This window comes from Dermacentor andersoni, unplaced genomic scaffold (genome assembly GCF_023375885.2).
Source record: "Dermacentor andersoni unplaced genomic scaffold, qqDerAnde1_hic_scaffold ctg00000371.1, whole genome shotgun sequence".
In the NCBI taxonomy this organism is placed as follows: Eukaryota; Metazoa; Arthropoda; class Arachnida; order Ixodida; family Ixodidae; genus Dermacentor; species Dermacentor andersoni.
Genome location: NW_027315058.1, coordinates 29624 through 47796, shown reverse-complemented (window position 1 = coordinate 47796; position 18173 = coordinate 29624). Strand labels below are relative to the sequence as shown.

The 18173-nt window shown below is 42.9% G+C and overlaps 1 protein-coding gene across 1 annotated transcript; it reads right to left on the bottom strand.

Annotated features, from left to right (window-relative positions):
- Positions 1-13508: 13508 nt before the first annotated feature.
- On the bottom strand, positions 13509-14129 carry LOC140214506 (endothelin-converting enzyme 1-like). The gene has a single exon (XM_072285840.1). It carries the CDS (start codon positions 14127-14129, stop codon positions 13509-13511), a length of 621 nt encoding a protein of 206 aa, XP_072141941.1.
- Positions 14130-18173: the final 4044 nt, after the last annotated feature.

The following is an 18173-nucleotide window of genomic DNA, read 5'->3' as shown; positions in this document are numbered from 1 at the left end:
GTTGTGTCCTGTGTGTGAGTTATTTGGCAAGGCAGCAGCAGCAACCAAGAACAGCAAAATCTGGGAGGGTTCACGTTGTTCACGTAGAAAGATTCGCTTTAGAATGAACAATTAATGCATCTTTGTAGAACAAACCACCTTGATACGATATCTACATCTATACCAATACAGGCTATCAGTTTTGCCAGTGTTCAGGCATACTATTTTGTAGTCCAATATACCAATATAGGCTGTCAGCTTTATTAGGGTATCAGGTCTGTCGTTTTATAATCCAGTAAGATGAAACCTATATAGAAACCAATAAAATATTTCTGTCAGAATTTTCCCTAGGGAGAACTTCTATTTTGTATAGTGCTCATAGTAGGATGACAAGGGAGACTGTGGAGGCCTATGAAATCGGAAAATTAGAAGAAAGGTGCATAAGCAAGCCATTAGTGTCGATATCTGAAAAAGAGATATGATTCCTCGGTTTATCGTAGTAACCATTGCAGTTTATGTTTTGACCATACCTTGGACATGTGTATGGTTCATCGACATGCACGACTAGATGTTCTTTTTTGCTGTCTCATTTGTTTCTGCTCGTTCAGTATATATTTATCGATGCTTGTGAAAATAAAATCTATAGTTGAAAGTAGTGCTGTCTCTGTCTATCTGTTTCTTTCTATGTCCTCGTTCAGTCACACTTGCACATTCCATGATGCAAAGCTTTAAGCGGCTCAGGGCAATGGCTCACATCTAAAGAATGCGGCGTCTAGTCGAGTGGTACAAAAAAATATTATCATCAGCAATGGCTCATACGCTGTAAGCAAGCAAAGATGCAATGGCTCATAGACTCTTACGGCAGAATGTTTCATGTTGCACATACATTGTTGCATTTCCAATGTAGAGACATATGTCGATGAGGGAATCAGTGAGCAATTCCACATAAAGAAAATGTGCACACCCTTAAGGCAGAGTGCTTCATGTTGCACATACATTGTTGCATTTCCAACATAGAGACATATGTTGATGAGGAAATCGGTGAGCAATTCCACATAAAGAAAATGTGCGGAAAGTATGTCAGCCAGCCCTCTAGTGTTTTTTATGGTGACAAGCGATCCTTCTAATAATTTTGGTGTGGGAAGACATTGAGGTGCTTTAGACCTCTATATTAACAGAGGCCCAAATTTGTCTTGATTTTCTTAACATGTGCAAGTTTTTCTGGTATGTTAACCAATGTTTCAAAAACAGACCTTCAATCAAAAGTCAGTATTTGTATTGTCTCTCTCTTACTCATTGCTTCTCCACCAAGTTTTCAGCATGAATATAGCAATTAACTGCCCCAAAACTGCTTGAGCACCTTAATTTAGCTCCACAATTTAGTGTTGAATGAACATCATTTGCTAATTCTGCAACAAAATTGAAAGGAGATATATGGCTTGGACAAATTGGGTGAGTGTAGCTTAGGCTCAGAAATTGAAAAGGTTTGTTTGTTAAGTTCTGTTGTTCATACCTAGGTAAACATTTGTTGTGAGTAACAGTATAGATTTTTTTTTCAGTGCAGAAGTGTGAGAGTTAATGCTGGCATAAATGCACCATGTGTTTGGGCGGAAATAATTTTCCAAGTGAAAATTAATATTTGCACTACTGGCATTACACTCTGTGTGGTGCAGACATGTACAAAAAAGATGTACTAAATATGACTTGTCATTTAATTCGTTTGTAAGGTTGACTGATTCCAGCGAGATGACACAAAAAGTCCCCATGGACGTCCCAAAAAGATCCACACGTCCCACATCCAAATCAAAACGTCTGGTGGACTTTGAAGAGACATTGTACTCGGTGAGGTCTTCAAAATGCAGCATCATGGGCATAATTTGGATAAGGAATCAGCATGCAAAATATTTTCGGTGAATGTGCATCAGGAGATGGCGTGTCAGATATCTGCAAGTCCTCTTCTCAAATAGATGCTCTCTTTAAATTTACCTAAGACTTTAGGTTATTCTACCAGGAATGTCCCACATCTGGGCCTCTTTTTTTTGCCCACACATTAATGGTCGGCATTCTAGAGGTTGAATCTTTCAATTTTCGAGAAAAGAAATGCTTTCTGATATGTTCAAATTATCGCCCAAAACTATGAAATCTCAAGCTCATATGCATACACTCTAGTTTGCATATAGTTTAGGATAGCATTGTCTGAAAAATTTAGCCGGTTGAATATCCCACCTATGCTAGGCAGAAGGTCCTAAATAAGGGAACTTGCCACTGCATTTCCATGTGGGTGTGCAGGCACATGCTGGTTGCAATATACATACATATTGCATATGCTATACACACATGATATATATATATCGCGTGTACCACAGGGCTCTATTATAGGACCTAATCTCTACATAATTTTTCGCGCCTCATTTGCCACAGGAAAGCTGCCTTCTGATTGGAGGACAGCTTGCATTGTGCCTGTGCCTAAAAAGGGTGATAGGACGCTTATTTCTAATTGTCATCCCATCTCGCTCACTACCACTTATTGTAAGTTAGCAGAGTACATTTTAAGTAACTATATAACTAAATTTCTAAATGACAATGGTTTGCTCTCATCTGTTCAACACAGATTTAGGAAAGGATTGTCCTACTGTGACCCAAATCACACACCTTTGCAACAGTGCTTAACCGCTCAGGGCAGGTTGATGCCATTTTCTTAGACTTCCGAAAAGCAGTTGATGCTGCATCTCAAGCAAAATTATTACGCAAACTTGAACTAAATGGACTTCCTAAATTTGTGGTCGCATGGGTTTCGTCATATAGTTTGTTAACATTGATGGTCATCATTCAAATACTTTACCAGTTACTTCAGGTGTTCCACAAGGAAGTGTACTGGGGCCCATTGTTATTTCTAATATACATAAATGATATTGTTAGTGTTATAACTGAACCGCTTCAAATTAAACTGTTTGCTGATGACTGCATTCTGTTTAACAAAATTAACTGTCCTAGTGACAAAGTTCTGCTTAACTCTAAACTCCAGAGAATTCACACACAGTGCAGCATTTAGGATATGCAGCTTAATGCTGAAAAAAACAGTTTTTATGAAGATTACCAACAAAAAACTTGTGCATTCCTTTCCATACACCCTTCCATCGCATCCCCTATATAGGAGTTAATGAATATAAATACCTCGGTGTTACCATAACAAACCGTTTAAGCTGGAACAATCATGTTACCAATGTTTTCTTGTCTTCCTACTGAAAACTTGGTCTTCTTCACCACAAACTAAAGAATGTTCCTCCCAGGATAAAGCATTTAGTATACTATATATAGTCTCATCAGACCAAAACTAGAGTATGCTTGTACAGTTTGGGACCCCTACACTAAACAGAATGTTGAGGCACTGGAGTTCACCCAGAGGAAAGTCATACACTTCATTTTTTCAAAATACCACAGTACAGACCCGCCCTCTGATTTAATGAAAGAGCATGCCATCTCATCGCTGCAAGCACGAATGAAAATTCAAAGACTAAAATTTCTATTTTTACTTAAGAACAATAAACTTTCTATGAGTCCTCAACCTTATCTTATGCCCATTACTACTCGTCGTATAAGGCATCATCATGATCAGTGTCTAACTCCACACCATGCCGAAATAAACACCTTTAAGTATTCTTTTTTTCCCCGTACAATTGAGGAATGGTGCAAGCTGCCTTCTGATGTGATTATGACCATTGAATCTATTGACAAATTGATTGCTTTTTATTCATAGTCATGTTTCACACTGTATAAATTTTCTCCTGTTACTGTACAACCTGTCCCATTGTAAATGAGCTCCTATGTTTTGTGCTGTCACTATGCTGAATTCATATTATGCATTGTTGTATAGTTATGCCACACCTGCTAGGGCTTGCTGTGAGGGCCTGAAGTATTTGATAAATAAATAAACAAAAGATATTGTGAATATACTGCAACTTCCTCAATATATATGCAAACTACTACATGCAAACTACACTACTATATGCTATATATATGCTACTGTATGCAAAAGACACTAGTACATTTTTTTGCAGATAAACATGCACTTACTCTATCTTGAAAAGGTAGCTACTAGACTGTTGATTGAATTGTGAAACTGGTTATATTTAAATTACTTCAATTCAATATTAGGAATATTATTTTTATTATTTTCAAATTACAATGCTTCTACTAAATTTATTAACTGTGCTATTGAATGAGTACAAACCTAAAAATTGTTAGGTGTTATTTTCGAAGAGAACATGAGCTAGACACCTCACATAAACAAGCTCCATGCAAATATCTGTAGGGCAATATCAATAATGAACAATATTCGAAATTTGGTGCCATAATGGTTAAAACTTCAGTTATATTATGTCCTTGTTCATTCTCATGTTTACTACTGGCTACTAATCTGGGATATTGCTCCTGAGACAAATTTAGACAGGTTTGTAGAACTGTGCAGTGCACAGCTCTACAAAAAAGAGATTTGCACTGCATTATAAAAAATCTAGAACAAAATGCCAACACAGCACTATTCTTTCCTAAGCTTAACATACTCAAAGTTAACTAGCTGTTCCAAATAATGCTTCCTATGCATAGACAGAAGAACATTCTATGTGACCAGTATATTACTCCCTCCTCATCTTCTCTGCCTGACAATAATACACAGTACCATCTTAGGCATAGCTGACTTAGGACACCAATGTTCAGAAGTAAATATGGGACACAGGCACTTGCTCATCCTAATACCTGATTACCTAGCAATCAAAAATCGTGAAAGTGCTAATATGATTCGCCAATGCAGGTTTGTTTATAGCCTTAACAAAAAAAAGTTCATCTTTTGTTAAGCTGTTGAATAATGCTTGTCGTGCGATACGTAGTGCTGCTGTGGTCATGTCAGTCCTTTCTATAATCCTTATTTATTGTTTAAACTCTTGCACAATTGCTCAGCATTGTTGTTTGTCAGAATTATTCCTAATTGTTTAGGCTTTACTGAGAATGATGCAAGTATAGATTTCCAACAATTTGTAGCTTCTTGTGTAATTTTTTTTAGTTGCCTTTTGCACAGATTTTGGTTTTTCTCTGTTTCTGTATTGTTTCGCTGTGTTCTTGTTGCTTTCCACCTCTGTGCAATGTACAGGTAGGAGGGCCTTGCTTAGGCAGCTGCATCTGCCTTTAGTCCCTTCATCTGTGTTAATGTATGTCTAAATAAACAATATAAATAAAAAGATATAGATGCAATGCACAGTGTTCAGTGTCTACCACATGGACTGCGAATGTCTTCTGTAAACACTCGCAAAAGACATTGGACAGCTGTGTTTATGCTAAATTCTGCTTGTGTGGTGTTATATTTCCTTAGGAAAAATTGGAATAGAAATATTTGGTTGGTTTCTATAGGTTTCATATTACTGGATAATGAAATGATAAGTCTGATACACTAATGATGCTGATAACCTGTATTGATCTATTGGAGTATAAACTAGACCTGATACAATGATAGCCTGTAGTGGTTTATGAAACAGACTTAGTACACTGATAAAACTAATAGCCTGTATTTGTGTATTAGCTCAACTTCTAGATTGGTGTAGACAGGAATGATGTATACCAAATTGTTTTACGAAGCTTTCTAGGCAAACCCTCCTGGCCTCTGCTCATCGTGGTTGCTGCTGCTGCCTAGCCAAACAGCTGACACATAGGACCACACTTACATAACGAATCTTGGCCTATATATAGCCCCATCTGTACATTCCTACAGATGTGCTAGCAGCCAGCTCTGATCTCTAGGAAATTACACAGTGAAACAACAAATTGTACCAACATCTACAGTACAACGAATATGCAGCTTGGAATGCATATAATTGCTTTATTAAAGCGACACCTTCTGTGCCTCCATTCTCTATGTTGGGCGCGTCCGCTTGGTTTGCTTCTTGCCGAGCACTGCTACCTATACAAGTTTATGTTATGATCACTAATTCTATTGCATCTATTGCGATCTATAAAGCAGTTTATTTGTCCAATACAAGTTCATATCACTGCTTGTATCACTATCACACATTTTATTTGTGTTATAGAACATTGTACTGCCCTGGCACAGCACCGGCAAGAATATTTATAGGACCTGTACACTTGGCCATATGGGACTTGTAGGTTTTCCTATTGGATTTCATATGAGACCAATAGAGATCTTTATTGGAAGATTGTCTAGGGTTTGTAAAGTAGGGATAGATTCATTATTTTTTGCTGGAGGTACTAATTGACACATTGTATTATAAGCAGTTGCAATAAAGCATTGAAAGTTTCACAGTGACTCTATGACACATTGCATGCCTGGAGAGCTACAGGGACTGTAGCATCAACAAACCAGTGATTATTAACATCAAGACTATGCCAGGATTCAACATCTGACTAATGTCCCAATGACATCTAAAGAAAGGCCTAGTTGGTGCATCCATAGAACATCTTTTGGTGTTTCACATGGAGCACTTTTCAGGATCATTTGTGGAGATCCTTAGGATGGAGATCCAAGAGAACAGGCTGGCTTCAGGAAGGGATATTCTACAATGGATCACATCCATGCCATCCATCAGGTAATCAAGAAATCTGCAGAGTACAATCAACCCCTGTAGATGGCTTTCATAGATGATGAAAAGGCATTTGATTCAGTAGAGACACCAGCAGTCATAGAGACATTATGTAATCAAGAAGTACAGGAGGCATATGTGAATATCTTGGGAAATATCTACAAATATTCAACAGCTACCTTCGTTCTCCAGAAGAAAAGTAGAAAGTTACCTATCAAGAAATGGGTCAGGCAAGGAGATGCAATATCTCCAGTGCTATTCACTGCATGGTTAGAAGAAGTATTCAAGCTATTAGACTAGGAAGGCTTAGGAGTGAGGATCAACAGCAAATATCTCGGCAATCTTTCCCTTGCAGAAGACATTGTCCTGTTCAGCAACACCGCAGATGAATTACAACCAATGATTGAAGACATAACCAAGAAAGTGTAAGAGTGGGGTTGAAGATTAATCGGTAGAAGACAGGTTGGGTTCAACAGCCTGGCAAGGGAACAAGAATTCATGATCGCCAGTAAGCCTCTGGAGTTTGTACAGGAGTACGTTTATCCAGGTCAATTACTCACAGGCGACCCTGATCATGAGAAGGAAATTTACAGAATAAAAATGGGTTGGAGTGCATACAGCAGGCATTACCAAACCCTGACTGGGAGCTTACTACTTCCATTGAAAAGTGTACAATCATTGCATTGTATTGGTGCTAACATATGGGACAAACTTTGAGGTTAAAGAGAAGCTCTAGAACAACTTACGCACCATGAAAAGAGAGGTGGAATGAAAAATGTTAGGCATAACGTTAAGAGATTGGAAGAGAGAGGTCGGGATCAGACAGCAAAGGGGGATAGCCAATATTTTAGTTCGCATTCAGAGAAAGCAATGGAGCTGGGCCGGCCATGTAATACATAGAGTAGGTAACCAGTGGAGCATTAGAGTTACTGATTGGATGCCAAGGGCAGTGAAGCACAGTTGAGGACAGCATAAAACTAGGCGGGGTGATGAAATAAGGAAATTGGCAAGCGCAAATTGGAATCAGCGAACGCAAGATAGGGGTAATTGGAGGTTGGTGCGAGAGGCCTTCGTCGTGCAGTGTACATAAAAATAGGCTGATGATCAATATGAAAATGATCTGTTGAGCCTGGTTACTACATAAAAAGCCCACTGTAAGGTTCTAAATACAATCAAATTACGAACATCAAGCAATTAAAATTTTATAGGACAGGCATTGGTGTATGTGAATTAGTTATGTTATTTCAATACCTTGTGATGGTGTACAAATTTATTGTTTAAATGTTCTATTCATAATAGAGAGTGATTACATTTACAATACTTTTATTTTTCACCAATATCAAGCTTGATGCTTTGTACAGATTAAAGTGTATACCTAATAACTATGCAAAAAAAATGTTAGTTCATTCGATTTATCAAACAAAGCAAATGTTTTCACTCATAATCTGCTCTTCCTACAGTGCATGTGCTTGACCGCTTTATTAAGTTCAAGCACTGATGCTGCTAGAACTTTATTTTTTTGGACTTTTAAAAAGAATCTTTCTTTGCCTGCTTTCCTGGGTTTCACGTGGCTGATTGCAGGCTACTGTTGAATTAGTCGCTATCTCAGCGGGTATATTTGCCAATATATACACGAACACTCTCTGTGCCGAATGAAAGAAACAGAAAACGAGATGATATAAGCCTTGTATGCTGACCAAGTATGCACACATCTGTGCATATATGACGTGATTTATGAATGCAAAAAGCAGGCATGGCATGAAATAAAAGGGTAGACATGGGACAAGCACCAATGTAAGCTGTTTATTCCACAATATCGTCATGAAATATGTATATGATATGCACATGGGCAGACACGTTATTAGAAAGAGAAAAAAAAAAGGATTTGATTACTTGATGTATGCCTTGAGGACTCCGATTTCTTTTTCATACATAGAAATGGAAAGCCCACTAGCACAGTGCTCCCCAGTCTTTTTTATATGCGATCTTTCCAGTAACAAGCAGGCTTGCTCATTGCAGCTTTTCCCGAATTCTTTATTTTTTCTGTTAACATTAATGCATCTAATTATCTTGCAGACAATTTTCATGTTTATCGGATCCTCCTGAAATTGTTAGGGCTGGCCGCATTACAATTGATGACATTAAACTTCCAGATGAAGTGATCATTTAATGGGGTCTTGAGATTTTTTAAACATAGTGTTATGTGTAGCTGATGCATTAGGCTATTTACAATATATTTACACATAAGCCTACGATGGTGACCCTTTATCAATCGGGAAGATGTCGTCTTCATCTTGTTCAGTGCAACCACACAACTGTTCCGTATCAATAGCAAAAAAAATATTGCCAATCTGTTGTAAAGGCTGTTGTTAAAATGTGAGCCAAGTATTATAACATTGCACACAGCAGGAAATTTAAAATCTCATGTCAAAGACAGCAAAAAATAGGTTGCTCTTGCATTTGCACTGTCATCAAGCAACGTCAGTGCAAGCGGCTGATCCCACCAGCACTTCATATTGGCTGATTTTGGGATTGCGAGAGCATTCTCAGAAATACATTACTGATTATTTTTAGTTAAAACCTATACATGTATGACACCTCAAAAACAGAGGAAAATAATTTATTCTTTGCACTGCCGGTCTACATGTGGTGTACAAGAGGATAGTGGCATTTTGCATGGCATAGACTAGGGCAGCCGCTATGGGGTGCCACAGCAAGCCCTTTCACTACTGAGACACTCAACTTTAGGGCACGGCTTTTTCCTCTAGGCTTCTTCTCTGTGTAGCTTCCAGCTTGCTAGCCGAGATGAAAAGAGAGAGAAAGCCATGTATCGATGCGTTAACTCCACTAATATGTGAAGGATTTGAACAAATTTTGTGGCAAGAGATTCCTGATATGTCCTTTAATAATGAGGCCATCCTATGATTCGTTGGAAAATGGTTTGAGGGCCCCTTTAAGATCACTAGGAGCACTGCCAGATGTGGATTATACTTTTCTTTCTTTTATGCGTTGCATGTTGCAATCACTCAGTTGAGCCCTTGGGCGCGGCCGGGCAGCCACCATTGGGGGTATGAGCCACTATGGTGGCTCATACCCCTACACTAGAGTTTTATGCATTGCATATTGCAATCACTCAGTTCAGCCCTTGGGCGCGGCCGGGCAGCCACCATTGACCTTTAGCGCAACCACGTGACGTGACGTCACGACAGCCGGAGGAAAAGCTGGGCCCCAACACAATATGCAACGCTTTCTTGGCTTAACCAAGCTAAGCCTGGCCATTTTTTAACTTTATTAGTGATTACACATTTTAGAAGTATGAGTACAATGTGCCACATAATGATAACAGAGGTCATTCTTAATATTTACTGCTGTGTAATAGCCTTAACATTGTATTTAATGCACATACACTGTCTGAGTGACCATGTCATTGTGGTATATGTCATGCAGGAAATATGTGAATTACAGACAGGTCTGGCAATGAACACTTGCTTGTGTACCAGAAAAATATGATTTTGATGCAATTAATTCAGTACCTGAATCCTACTTTCTAATTACATTGAGAGAGGTCACTTTATAGATGAAATTTTCCTTTTTTCTTTCCCCTTTCTTTTTCTTATAGCAGAAGTTGTTCATCAAAGGGCTCAATAACTTTTTTTTAATATTTCGTTGCAGCTAAGCATTCTCTATGAGAACCGGCTAGTTGGTCTTGCGTGATAATTAAGAAAACATTGTGCAGAACAATAAAAAAAACAAGAAAGATGACAAACACTACCTCAGTGTATATCTCTTTTCTTGCATTTGTGTTCTAATATTCGACGTTGTAAAGTTGAAAGGACAACAAATAAGACTTGTTTTCAAGGGTTAAATGTTTATTAACCCCAAATACTGCAAATTTAATGAAGACATGGCTGATGAATGGGTATCATTCACAGAAAATAATTTACGACAGAAGGTACGATGACATATATATATCACGCTCGGAAAATATTAAAACTACGTTTACACGCGCAGAGAGTGAAGTGGTATTGCATTCTCATTCATGTTATATAATGACAATCACTATTCCAAAAAAAAAAGAAAAAGCCATCGCATCAGTATCTCTTCTACAAGTAATTTTCTGTCTCAGTGCACGAAAACCTAATAGCAACCTACACTGCAGTCAACTGTGATGTATACATGTCACGCACTTCAAAATTCGTCACGAACACTTGCTGACACCAGAACTGAAATATGGGCCAAATGGTCACAATTCATACTAGTTGCGCAGAAAACAGACGGATGATGGTTGTGTCATCCACTCCTTACCCGTATGGTACTTGTATTTTGTGCACAATTCTCACGGTATCTGACCGTGGGCTTGCCCGAATTACTAGGATTCTGCGTGCCCAAAGAGGCACGAAATGCATGATTGAAATTCGTTCATCGACAAAATGCTTTCCTATTTTGCAAGGTCCCTTGGTTACAGAAAGATAGCGAGGAAACGTATATATGCATGCTATATCGACCGTCAATGCATACTGGTGTGCGACTAATGCATTTTCGAGCAGTGGATCGTGAGCAATGTCTCTACGTAGTGTTTAAGCGCAAAATGGCATCCAGTTTTATCAGAAGACGCACTCACAACTAAAACGAGCAACACACGCCGCAATACACGAATTATCTGTGCCGGCACCATGCAGTCGGCGGCGCAGTGCCACCACGACTCTTCGAAACCCCCAATCGATAGCAGGCGATATGTAGTGCCACTTCATGGATACAGTACAGTTCCTTGAAAGCTTGCCTATCTTCGTAACAGCAACGTTATTCGTACTAGCAGATCCTACACAGTACTAAGCACGCACAACACGGCCACTAGGAACCACAGCGATTCCCCACTGCGTGCACGCGCGTGTAAACGCCGACAGTCATTTTCGATTTTAAAACACGGCGTCAAGTAAAACGACTTATCTATTTAAACGCAGTATAATTAACAATAAAACCAAAATATTAGCGTTTCATGTCTCTTATATTAAACTTTTTTTTTTGTGACGTCATCATGCGTGGCAGCAGCGAACCCCACTTGGGGTCGTCTGCTGCCACGTGCGTGCACCCAGCGCCGGCCAAAGAATTTTGCTTCGCATGCGGCGCTCTCAACGCCGGCGCAGCAGCGCCGCTCTCGGTGCCGTTCTTGTCCATACGCAGCAGCCACCAAAGTAGAACCCCCCCCCCCCTACTCCCTACTCCCCTCGCTGCCTTGCGAGGGGAGGGGAAGAGTTAGAGCGCCGCTCTTAGGTAGCCGTTCTTGCGTTGAGTGTCGGCGTGCCTTGACCTCCCTCGACGTAACCGAGCGGATTCCGAGCGCAGCGGGGAATGAAAGAAAGGCTTTAAACGATTTTACATTCGATTCATGGGCGCCGCCGTCTTGGGCTGCTCCACAAGCAATTCTTAAGTTTTATGAAAAGTGAAGCCACGTAACATGGTCAAAGAACGTCGTGTGCATTCATGCTATTATTTTCATGTTTGCGAATTGGCTGTAGTAACGCGTACATTTCGTTAAAGAGAAAAAGCAGCAGCGTTAACAGCCCATGGTGGCGGCACATAACGCTTCCGTAAAATATATAGCGAAGAGAGCGCGAGAAGGAAAGCGTTGGCTTTTGGCATGTGCCCCGAGCGGCGGGTCCCCTGGCAATATTGCGTGCATTTGTCGGCTTTTTTCACGGTCGGAAAAACGCCTTTATGCAGCACTTATTGAGCAACAGAAAGCTGTACCGGGAGTTCTTCATGTCGCTACACAATTTTCTCATTGACACTTCTCATCTAATGATATTTGAAAAGTTGATTAATTAAGATTAGCTATCTATCTAGGCGGAATGAAAAAAAATATTGAGTATCTCCAAGCGATGACAAACAACATTACCTCAGCTGTCCAGCTACCTGGCATTTGCATATTTTTAAAGATTTGCTTAACATACGTAGGGCACCCTGCATAGTGGCGCCATGTGTTCATTGTGCCTTTTTCTGCTTGCGGGCCGCATGCAAGAACCGAAGGCGCAAACAACGATTTGGTATGTTAGTGTCTAAAGCAAGGGGCTTTTGTTTTAAACATAAATAGTTGCGGAATCAATTGCATACATAAAAGTGGGGAAAGATGCTGAATAGATCTGCTGATCAGCAGCGCTCATGGGTGTGGATTACCGTACTGCGTGCAGTAGGGCGATATTGAGTGAACAATGTAGAACAATGTCCGTTAGATGGCATTAGAAGTAAAAAAAAGAAAACGTTTGTTGACTGGACTCAACTAGGTAAGCTTTACTAAACCAAGACCTAAAGAAAATGAAGCTGCATGCACGTCTGAAAACACCGGAACTGTGATTATGGCACTAGGAATCGCGCTTTAAAGTGCCGAAAGTGGAAATGCACAGGTGATGCATCGCTTCGCTGGCGTGGATCAGCCAGCGGTAGTGCAAAGCGTGGTTATCATATAGCAACCTAGGTGCACAGCTGAATCTCGAAGGAGGTGCTTAGTATAAAAAAAATTGTTTGCAGACGCTTGAACTTCCACAGAACAGCGCTATTAAGTCTACGGAATTGCACTACACACAGTGTAAACGACGAGAAACCCGCAGGTAAATAAACTAAACCTATAGTCCGTGCGTACATTAATAGCACAAGATACTGCACGGAATTCTAGCCACCTGCCCCACCTGCGCCATTGCGAAAACTTCACACACATCCTGGGAGATGGTTGGAGATGGCCCGCATAAAACATAAGCTTTCTGAGAAAACACCCTTATAAAAAAACAATATAGGCTGGCATACTGCATTTCGCCAATTAGTCCACAAGTGAGCATCGCTGTAAAAAGCATTTCACTAAACTAGGCGTGCGTCCACATACTAGAAATTACACTGTATATACGTCGAGACAAACGTTCTCTCACAAGAACCAAGACAACGTGGACATTGTTACCACGGGTTCTTCTTGAAGTAGGAGCATTTCTTCTTCGGGTTCATGGGCGAGTTCACTGGGCAGTTAAAGGCTTTCGAGAAAGATACGGAATTTCGCGCTACTTTGTAGCAGTCCGGCGCTTGTGGATTTCTTTGACCAGAGCTGTCACATGACATGTAGCACAGTGTCATACAGAAGACCTTGTCTTCCAAAAGGTATTCGCGAAGTAAGGTAATCTGGCCCCCATCTCGTTTGTGCGCCGTTCTCATCGAAGTGAAAGCTACCGCAAATGCAGGTAGTTCTGGGAACGGGCTCGATGCTCCTCTACCTGCAAGGCAACTTTCCTTCTTTTGAAGTTCCTTCAGCGTGTAGTTGGTAACTAGGCTATTGTTGACCGTAGTTCCATTGGTGGTCCAGCGCACGCCTTTTTGTGCCGTTGCTCCGATCAGCTGGTTGGCCATAATAAAAAGCAAACCACCATGCAGCATAGCCCGAGTGCCATTCCTGTAGTACGTGGGTGCTTCCATTGCGGACATTGCAAGTTCCACCGTGTTCAAGACGTAGTTGTAGCTAGCGTATCCTGAGAGATTGTTCCAGCGCAGCCTCATGGCTTCCTCGTACTCTTGAGTTACGTTCATACTGAACGCTGCTACACTATTATTTATCCAGAACTCGGCGAGAGAGCCTACCTTTTCTGCGAAATTGGCGTAGATCTTAAGGGTGTTGCTCTTCAGCAAAGCGCGGAGAGGCCAGAACGCCTTCTTCACAGCTTGAAGCTTCTTTATAATTTGCCTCTTGCTCTTCGAGTCGACCCAGATAAAAACGTTGATCGTGTCGACGTACGCTGAGATTAGACCATTGAACTGTCTTCGATGGTCTTTCGATCTGGTGCCACTACGCGCGAAGCGAGGCTGAGTGTGAGAACGAGTACCCTGAAGGGTTCTTCCACGTTTCGAGCGCAGACGTCGCATAGGTACGCCTTGGCTGCCTTCTCGTCGCCATATTTGCCGACGAGTAGGCGGTAATCGGCCACGGGAGCGTAGTGCTGCACAAGTAACCACGCCAAGTGCCTATTAAGCTCTATCCCAGTGTAATTAGAGAGCAGCTTGGCTACTACCTTAAGCACCTTAATGTCCCTGACAACAATCTCATCGTCGGCATTCAGCGTCGGTTCTAGAGTGAGAGTAGCTTGAAACCTTTCAAGCTAGACTTCAGTCGACACGTTCGGGACAACTTCTGGGAGTTGACGGAACGACAATACCGTTGTCTGTGGGTCCTTAAACGAGAGCACCGAGCCCAAATTCTGCAGCATGTCCATCTCCGTGCGTCGGACTTCGTCAACCGCAGTTTCGTCGAGTGCGGGTCGCGAAGCTTCGTCTGGGTACAAGTGATCGAGGTACTGCTTCCAGTACTCAATGTAGTTTAATGTTGCTTTGGCGTCCTGATGCTGCTCCAGCATGGCGGGGATGTACAGGCGCCGACAAAAGTGGTATACTCCACGCAGCGGAAGCCGGAGCAGCGGCACACTGCATCGCGACGTCATCTACATTGACACGAGTCAAGCGACATGCCTGCAGGTAATAAAGGGCACCCATTGGCTGTCTCGATCCCAGATGCCGCCTGTAGATGGCGTTTCCATGCAGTTTGCCGTTTAGTTTGCCGTTGCTCCGGCTCCCGCTGCGTGCAGTATACTACTTTTGTCGGCGCCTGTACATTTCTGGCCTAACCAGGACGCAACGCTTTGCGGCTGTGGAGCCCGAAGAGGTATTCTGTAACACACTCACCGCTATCCGCAGTGGCGAGCGGCACCTGTAACCTCAGTTGACAATTACAGCCAATGAGGAGACTAGTGTGGCGGGCGGTTCGGGCCAGTCTAGTCCTCTGCTTCTCGAATGTTCGAGGAACATATTGTGTTGTGGCGCTCCGTGCGAATAGTTCAAGCACATGTCGTACATGGCCAAGGCCCCCCTTCCAAATGGAAACTTGCTAGCGCCGTTGCGGAGAATTTCACCAAAATGCTCGTACCACATGTACTGCATGCCTTGGGGGACAGAATTGACCCGCGTTTTGCCCAGGGACAAATTACGTGCCGCTGAGCACACGTAAGCCGCAAAGTCCTCGCAAGGATCGAGGTTCGTGTCGAGGTTTTTCGGGGATAGAGCCGCGTGCTTCCGGCAGTCATCAGTGTGGCATAACATAATGGTGCTCCGTTTGTACCGCTTCGACAGCATCATGTAGAAAACGGCAGATGTGACGACCACGATGGCTACGAAGCAGGCCAGAAGGATTGCAATCTTGACGCCCAAGGCGTTCCGTATCGGTGGTTGTGCCACCTTCGTTGCTTCAGAAGTTTTCCGCTGCAGTAAACACAAGTAGGGAGTTATGGGTGGAATAATGAAATTTGCGAATTCGCTTGATGTGTCGTTCTATATACCCGACCACGCTCATAACCGAATACGCCTCCTTTGAAGGGGCTGCATAATGCTGGTGTTTTTTTTTATATATATAGAGGCGCTCTACTACAGCTCCATGTAATGCGGTAAATGATAACGACCGACCCTGTAGGTAAATTTTCAAGTTTGTAAGGAGTGGCGTTTAGAACATATTCATTAATATAAGAAAGCTTAGCAGTTTGCCCCCTTGGATGCTTAAATATAGACGAGTATATGTCCACAATATACACAATACGCACAATATACACAATATAAACGATATATACACAATACGCTGTATATGCACAATATACATTTTTAACGTGTCGGCGGGCGGACTAGCCTTTGTAAAACACAAATGTTGGTCGACCAGCCGATACGCTAGCCATATAGTATTGTGTGGAAACAACGTACGTCGTACTTTGTTCGCTGAAGTGGAACCTTCGGGGCCAGCGTGATTACTACTGTGCTTCTCTGTCTCTCTCTCTCGGTATATATATATATATATATATATATATTGACACGTGAACGCATCTTTATTTCACGGGTGAGCGCCTTTACCGTCTAAGCAATGTTATCGCTCACCGCAGGACGCGTCTACATGTATCGGAAGTTTCTTTAATGTTATGGATGCTTCTATACGCTGTCTGTGGTCGCCGAACCTTGTGTAACTTGATTGCATGTATGTGCGACGCGAATGGTGTAGAACGTTCTGGAAGACACGCGGGCACCAGCGATTACTCCGGAACGTTCCATGGTTCATGCATAAAAGCTGACGCGCTTGACCCGCTGATCAGATTTCGACGATCGCCGACTATGTTCGCCGCTGTCGCAGTTTTTTGAGTGTAGCCTCTTTTGGTGGGCACAGGTTCGTCCAATAATGGTCGGTTTCGTCTTTCACAGTATTGATAATGTGTTCCATACGGTCACTACCACGTGACATCTGGTGGAGGTGGATTGCGTTCATGTACCGGACTCCCCCACAAAGCCGTGATCCAAGCCCGAACGCGGAGGACAACACCAACTTCGCCAAGAACCAGCGAGGCAGCCGCAGGCTGCAAGGCGTGCCCCCGAGCAGACTTTTACCTGAGACGACCAGCAAGGTCGTCGCCAAGTGACCCTCTATGGCAGCCCCAGCGTCCCCCCGTGCTACAACAGCCCAGGGCACCTCCGACTTCCACAGTTCAACATTCGAAGATCCGGAAAGCTGGCTTGAGGCGTACGAGAAGGTCGCTACATTTAACAATTGAAACAGTGAAGACAAGCTACGCCATATATTTTTCGCATTGGAAGATGCAGCCAGGACGTGGCTCGAGAATCGGGAAGCCATCTTAACGAAGTGGGAGATGTTTCGCAGCGGCTTCCTGTGATACCTAAAAGCATCGGACGAAAAGAGTGAGCCCATGTTCCACTAGAAACCAGAGCACAGCTGCCAAATGATACGATCGCCATCTTCGCGGATGAGATGGCCCGGTTATTCCAACACGTCGACCCGGAAATGTCTGAAGTAAGCCTGCCTACACATGCATTGTGTGAAAGAAGAACTTTTCGCCGGAATGGTACGAAGCCCATCGGAGACCATCGACGAGTTTCTTCGCGAGGCCATGAGCATCGAGAAAACACTGGAAATGCGGAACCGGCGATTCAACCGCCGCACCAACTCAACAAACTACGCCGGAGTTTATTCACTGCCCCCCGACGACCTGCGAGAGACTATGAGGGCTGCCGTGCGAGAGGAGCTTCAGAAGCTGCTTCCTTCATCGAAGCATCAAGCGGACTGAATCGCCCAAATCGTCAGAGGTTCAGCGATCGCTTGGAGTTCCCGAGGTGCAACCACAATCACCGCAGCCCCAGCCGGAAGCGATGACCTACGCCGCCGTAGCCCGCCGTCAAGGTCTCCCTTCACGAACGTGCCAGGGCATTTTAACGCCGCAATTCAGTCGTCCACCACCGTCGCCGCCAGCACAGCTACGCGACAAAGACGGACATTTGGCGCACCCCCCCCCCCCCCCCTCCCACCGCTCGCTCTGTTACCATTGCGGCAAAGCCGGCCATGTATACTGCCGATGCCCATACCGCGACCTGGGAGTGCGAGCATTCGCCGTCAGCGCACCGGACCCCTCGGGAAGGTGAACGCCCATGTGACATCGCCGACTATCTCGCTGCCACACAGTTCAGTCTTCGACGACCGACCGCGTTGGCGCTTTGTTCTTCTTGCGTTGGAGGACGCCTTCGCAGTTGGCAGAGACA

Bases quoted from the DNA above. Each gene is read 5' to 3' on its own strand.
- LOC140214506 (XM_072285840.1), bottom strand. From the start codon at position 14,129: ATGAACGTAACTCAAGAGTACGAGGAAGCCATGAGGCTGCGCTGGAAC.